The sequence below is a fragment of the Pundamilia nyererei genome, unplaced genomic scaffold (assembly GCF_000239375.1).
Source record: "Pundamilia nyererei isolate P.nyererei 1_Seehausen unplaced genomic scaffold, PunNye1.0 scaffold00103, whole genome shotgun sequence".
Classification (NCBI taxonomy): Eukaryota; Metazoa; Chordata; class Actinopteri; order Cichliformes; family Cichlidae; genus Pundamilia; species Pundamilia nyererei.
Window position 1 is genome coordinate 1,464,258 of NW_005187504.1, and position 6,626 is coordinate 1,470,883.

General features: G+C 37.4%; 1 protein-coding gene across 3 annotated transcripts in view; it reads left to right on the forward strand.

Moving 5' to 3' along the window:
* Window positions 1-6,626, forward strand: part of LOC102210055 (integrin beta-1-like) — a 26,036-nt gene that overhangs the window by 4,570 nt on the left and 14,840 nt on the right. For 2 of the 3 annotated variants that reach the window (XM_005740750.2, XM_005740752.1), the window contains exon 2: window positions 2,811-2,867. The exons of the other annotated variant lie outside the window; for it this stretch is intronic. In XM_005740750.2, coding sequence (XP_005740807.1) covers window positions 2,865-2,867 — 3 coding nt within the window. In that variant the 5' untranslated portion in view covers window positions 2,811-2,864. The remainder of the gene's footprint in view (window positions 1-2,810; window positions 2,868-6,626) is intronic. 3 annotated transcript variants of the gene reach the window in all.

Below are 6,626 nucleotides of genomic sequence, written 5' to 3' on the forward strand. Positions count from 1 at the left end.
ACCATAAACACAGCCAGTCATTATTGTTTTGGACTGCGGTCATCCACAATTTAAACAGACATATATATTATGGAATACTAAATACTAACAGATGTGCTTCCTTTTCACCACACCGGGCTTAACTGTTCATATTTGTATTGACAGGCAAGTCACAGAGGAGTCAGGACAGCAGGTTTTTAGGCTTCACTTGGTTGACGTGTTTTACTTTAAATCAGAGCAACTCTTTCATTTCCACATATCAGCCTAACAATTTATGGGACCTTTTTTTCCTAGAGGAGTTGTCGGGCATCAACTTTAAATCCCATTTTAAAAGAGGTGGTCTCTCTCCTCAGACTTTGTGTAACACATGATGACACACATCTGCAGAGTCTGAGTCAAAACTTCCTTGTTTACTTCTTGTGTTTCTCATACTTACCCTGCCTGAGAAAATCCCAGCATTGTTTTAAGTCAGAGATATCAGATGTAATTGTATTGCCCCAAACTTGGGGTTTGTTTGCATTCAGTTAGGCATTTTATTCCCCCTAACAGCTTGCTGTCTTAGATTTGAACCATTTTGCTTGGAGGGGGCCTTTGAGCCTGTCCTAGCGATCATAGAGTGAGAGGTAGGGTACATTCTGGGCAGGTAGTTTATTCCACACTAATGCAAAGAGATGGACAATTAGTGACATTCACATTTAAACTTACAGCAAATGTGGAATCACCAGTTAACCTGACAAGTCTTAGTACTTTGAGTGAACGCGAGACTAAGGACACAGAAATCGAACCCTTGTTTGTGTTGCTAACCGCTACAGTCCGGTTCTGCCTGCGAATCTTAAATTATCAATCAATATATGATGTTCTGTTTTCCTTTCAGAAAAGCAGTTACTGGGATGATAGTGAGTAATGTAAGTCAAAATAAGAGAGGAGTCGATTTTCTGCAGGACAAAAATAATTCTCAGTGAATTTTCATCACAGAGCGTGGGGTCTGGTCCCTAAGGCATCCTTCTGATTGCAAATTGAATCAAAACGCCTCGGGGCTGATGGCAGGCAGCAGGCAGCAAATCGTAGTAAAAGGTGCTGTGGAGGACTGAGTTTCAGTCAACTTTTCTCAGCAGTTGTTGGAAAAAACTTTTTTCATTTCTTTTCTTTTCTTTTTTTTTTTTATGGCTATCCAAAGTAATCCATGGAAAATGACACAACTTCTGTTAGCGTGTTATGTTTTGCCGGTACGTTTGGAGGATTGGACGAATATGTTTACTTCTGCCAGTTGTTGAACTAACAGTTGGAAAATTGTAACATGGTGCACAACCCTACTTGCTGGTAATTATACAAAATACCTCAAGTTAAAAAAAAATCTATATTTATTTCCAGATTCTGGGACCAGAGTAGTTCCTTTTGGGCCCGAACTGGAATTGGTCCTGATGAATGATTTACTGGTTGTTTAAATAAGACAGAAAATAAATAAATAAATAAATAAATAAATAAAAGTAAAAAGAATCAGAACAAAGGTTTTTGGTCTTACACCAAAGGAAAGTCTCTAGCACTGTGGTTTTTGAACAGGTTGTTGTAAGTGGGGTGTATTTACAGTACCTTAAAGTATTTTTGTTATAAAGTACCTAAAAATGAGAGAAAACGAACAAACTTCTGTTAAGTCACTCAACACGGACTTTTTGCCTTAATTAAATGCGGTCCAAGTGTGCTAAGACTTTTCGTTGATCAAATTGCTCTATAAATATTGCTGAAATCTCTGGCACTTTGCATTATACTTAACTTTGCACAGACAGTGTCGGATTGGTTTAGCAAGTGTGGCTCATGTTGCCAACAACATGAGAAATCTTTGAATGTGGTTACACATTGCATTGTTCAAGTGCTACATGCGACACTCCAGTTTCTTCATCAGACTGTAGGCCCGTGCTGGTTAGCAGGATGTCGTCTGTTTTACTTTAAACCTTGTTTGTTTAAAGCTTCCTGTCAGAGGAAGACGGACGGTGCTGACTACTGGGCCTCGTGGCATTGTAAAATTTTAGACAGTTATGGAAGTTGTAGGTATCTTGATGCATGCTCAGTCATCCAGGTGAGGAAATCTGAAAAACTTGAGTCTGTTCATCCGGCCGTAGCGTTTTCAGTCCAAGTGACTCATCCAGGTGATCTGAAGAAGTCTTCAGAAGAAGAGTGATGAAACGTTTTTCCTGAAAATGCTACGCCCAGATGAACACAATCAACTTTTTACGATCGGTTGTAGGTAGTTCTCCTATAACCCACTTATGCTAAGAAAACTGTGTTTGTACAATGGTTCCCTTTTAATTTCCTGTCAGTAAATAAATAATAGCCTCTGTGTTTCAGAGGAATGGCTGCCAAAGCTGAATCTCTTGATATTGATTCATGGTGACATTTTCTAGTAAAAGTGGACTTTGAAATTCAGTGTAAGGCTATTGATATTGAAAGGTAGCATTTGGATGTAAGCACTTATTTAAGAAATGCCTGACCATATAACATCCCAGTTACTGCAGTTGTACTGGTAAGAGCTGTGCTGGTTATTATCAGCAGGAGCTGAATTGTTATGAAAAAGTGTGACACTACAATGCAGCACCAATGGAGAACTTGTACTGTCTCCATCAGCGTGACCATACAAAGTCATAGTTAGCCACAGTTTACGCATGTTCTTGTAAACATTAGGCTCGCAGGTCTGTCCCGTCTTCCCGTGTGGTGATTCAGAGCAGGTTTTAAATGGGAACATAACTGTCACAGTTGTGTTATCACTTGTATTTGTTGGCAGGTTTATTAATTTTTAAAAATTAATTATGACATTTTTAATCATTACTTACCAACAGTGTGCGGCAAGGAAGCAGCATGGCATGTAGAGGACCAACTCCTTCAACTCACATATGGTACAGACTAATCTGTGTAGTCACAATGTGAATTCAGAACTTTCTGCTAATACACTGAACGTTATTGTGCAAGAGTAATATGAATACTGAATAAACCACTTTTACCACTTTTTCTAAGATCATACAGAAAATCTGATAAGTAAATGGGGGAAATATGCTGGAGATTCCCTGATGATGAGTGTAATTGCAGCTATATATGTGTGTGTGTTTTTTTTAATCAGGGCGAGCCATGGGATAGATATAAATGAGAAACAAAGAGAGAGCAACTTCCTAATCACAATATAGACCCACCTCAAAACATATCCTTTCACTGAATGTTTCTCCTACATAAAGAAATTGGTTGATTTTGATCCAGCTTCATCCTCATTTCTGACTCTAATGTGGACCATAATTTACAAAATGAACATTGTTAAATTCAGTAAAGTTAAAACCAGCAATGACATCAGTTGTACACCCACCTCAAATGTCACAGTCTAAAGCCAAGCCATCTTGTTTTTCTATAAACAATCACTGAGCATCACTGTCTTAGAATATATTTTAGTTTCAGTAGTAAAACCAGTTGAATGTCAGTGATGCAGAGTAGCAGAAGCCAGCATTGGAACCCTGAAGGTTTAAGCTGTTTTGGGTTAAATTACCAGCGAAAACTTCAAAAAGTGCATTTGGGTAAACTTTAAGGACCATATCACCATGTGCGATGGAGTGGCTGATCAAAAGAAGTTATAGCATATGAAAGGTCCCTCATTTATCTTTTGATAGACTCATCTGCAGCTTTTTTCCATAATCATCATGTAGTTTAAAGCATGTTACACCTTAACTGGATCTTCTGTAGCAGATGAGATGTTTTTTGAGGTTACCACTAACATAAATCCTTTGAAGTCCCAAATATTGTCATAGTGATCGGTGTTCAACCTTGTATGTAGGACATGCTCCTATGCCAGTTGGCGTTCTATCATGTTTTACAGTTGTGAGAAGCTGCTTAGCCACACAGTCTGTTACAAATTAAGCCTTCACACTGTTTAGCTTGAAGCTATCAGTTCTTATCAGCTGCACATGTTAATGTTCTATCAATACTATTGAACAAGTAAGAGCCTTTCCCATTCAACAGTCAGACACTGGTTCAAATAAAACTGTTAAGTAAGTGTTTCTAAATAATTCAAACTAAGCAGTAAGTTGTCTGTCTGGATATTTAAACCCAGTAGCTTGTTAATAAATGCAAAGGCTATGTTAAATTAGGTAATGTATCCTACACTGTTGTCATTAGCTCAAAGGATCTTTAAGTCTCCTAGTGATCTAGGTGGAAGGAAACTTTTGTTCCTTTTTGTAGGTGAACCTGTCGCTCAGCAGTTGGGTGTTGGCTGTAGCTCTCTGCTGCTTGCTCTTTCTCTTAAATTTAATGTAGACAACTAAGACATAAATGTATATTTAAGGAAAGACCAAATGAGTCGCGAGTTCAGAATAATATTTCCTTCAGGAGAGATGTGTAAGCCATGTCATGCCCAAAGATTAGCAACACAAATACCAATGCCTTTGACAAAAGGAGGCATTGAGTGCCTTCAAATCTGTCATCTCTCTGTAATTTGTAGTCGACAGACAGAGTTGGCCTTCAGAAATGTCGGGGTGGAGCTCAAAGTCTTCACATCGTGCTGGATGTGTTTCATGTTGAAACATTTTGTCCGTCTTGCCACACAGTCTTGTTTGTGTCCGAGTTTTAGTTGGTTGTAACTCTGAAGAGAGATCGTTTACTGATCAACTGAAAGAGTGAGCTATAATCTGTTGTTCGTGACTGCAAAGATTAAAAAAAAAAAAAAAAGTCACACTGCAGTGCACTTTTTCTGCTAATGTCATATTTTGTTTTTGGTTTGTTTGTTTGTTTTTTACAGAAATCAGAATCAGAAATGCTTGATTAATGCCGTAGGAAATACATGTTCTTATTTTTAACTGAGAAACTTGCTTTAAGTCGGTCAGTATTTCCGATATAATAGGAAGTGGTTATTTTGTGGTTTCCCGTGCTCTCTGACCCACTGCACAACAGCAAACATACATACATGCACCTTTCATATCAAAACTTGTCTTACATAAGTGTTAAATGACCTTTCTTTTTCTTGGGTCACATGAATGGACTTTGGTCCCTTGCCTATTATCCTAACACTATCCAAACAGACTATTTTGAGTCACAACGATTGGATTTCCTTTAAACAGACTATTTCCTTAGTGTTATCTTACTGTGAGTAAAACACTGAAAATTGGTTTGTGAGTTTGAGGATTGGGCAGACAGTCAAGAAGTGTGTCGCTGGAGATTTGATAACGGCACAGATTCAGGAGGCGGTATGAAACAGCCTCACCAAATATGGGAATGTACATGCATGTGGACACCCTTAACTCTTTTTTTTTTTCTGGTATGGGTGGAGTTTTCTGATATACATTTTATTTATTTTAAACCAAAATGACAAAACTAATAAACAGACAAGAAGAAATAAAACTAAGTTGCGCTCAACAGTTTGATTTTACTCCAGGGGTTGAATTCTTAAAATCTGTCACTAAATTGTTAAGGAGACTAGTTAGAGTGCAGTAGGATTCTCTGCACATCATGTTTCTTTGTTCATCTTTATAAATGCACATTCACACCTTTTCTTGATCTCATGATGTTAACTACAAGCTTTTTTTTTTTCTTTTTAAATACATCTAAATGAATACTAATGTTTATTTAGTGTCTTATAGTTTCTATATCTTGTGTATATACAGTTGTTTAATTTAAATTGGGACGAGTTACATATTTCACACTAGCTAATATAGTTTGCTAATCTGATGCCTGGGTTCACAGTATGAGTATGAGGTACTAAACTTAAAGAAAATCTTGATCATCTCAGTTCTGCTTTTTTTTCCCCCACTTTTGCTGTGTGGTTAGTACACAGTGTGGTAGAAAGGCATCTGTTTAATCAACCACAAGTTATTCCTTCCTAGTTTACATTCTCTGGTATGGGCAGCTTGAAATTTCGTCATGCCTGCTAGAGTCATTACATGTTTTCTGTTTAAGTCATTATGAGATACTTGGACAGTAAAGCCTAAGAGAACACTTCAGTCTTGTTCTATCTTCCTACTTTTGTCGAATTTCATTAGTAAGCCTGAGTTGGACTAAAAGCATCCAAACACAGTCCGCCTGATACAGTCAGGAAGTTGATCCATGGAAGTGATGATGAGCTGGCAGCTGAGGCCAGCTGAGTGTGGGTGAATCAGCTTTCCTTATTTAGGATTTTCAAAATGGGAATGGCTCCTCCCTGCTGCTGCTTTCATCTCATGGTAAAGACAGAAGCTCAACAACATATGATGGGATAGACATTAAAAGACTGTCATGATCAAGACTTAAAGCCTGTTAATTCTTTGGCAAGTGTTTTAGACATTTGACCCCCAGATGTCCGTGAGTTTGCAAGTTTGTGTTGTAATATTTACTCCAAATTTTTCAAACGAATAAAGCTGAACTAAAAATTACATTTTATTAAACAATAAAGTGTCAACTTAAATTAGCTAATTTAGGTTTAACTAAGTGCAATGCTGTAGTGCCATAGAAGCTAATGTATAGAATAGAATAGAATTCAACTTTATTGTCATTGCACATGCACAGGTACAGGGCAACGAAATGCAGTTTGCATCCACCCACAAGTGCTTTAGTGATATAGATATATTACAATATATATTAGCAATAATATAGATATGTAAGTATATTACAGAAATGGGTCTATTATGGTATGTTATAATGTACAC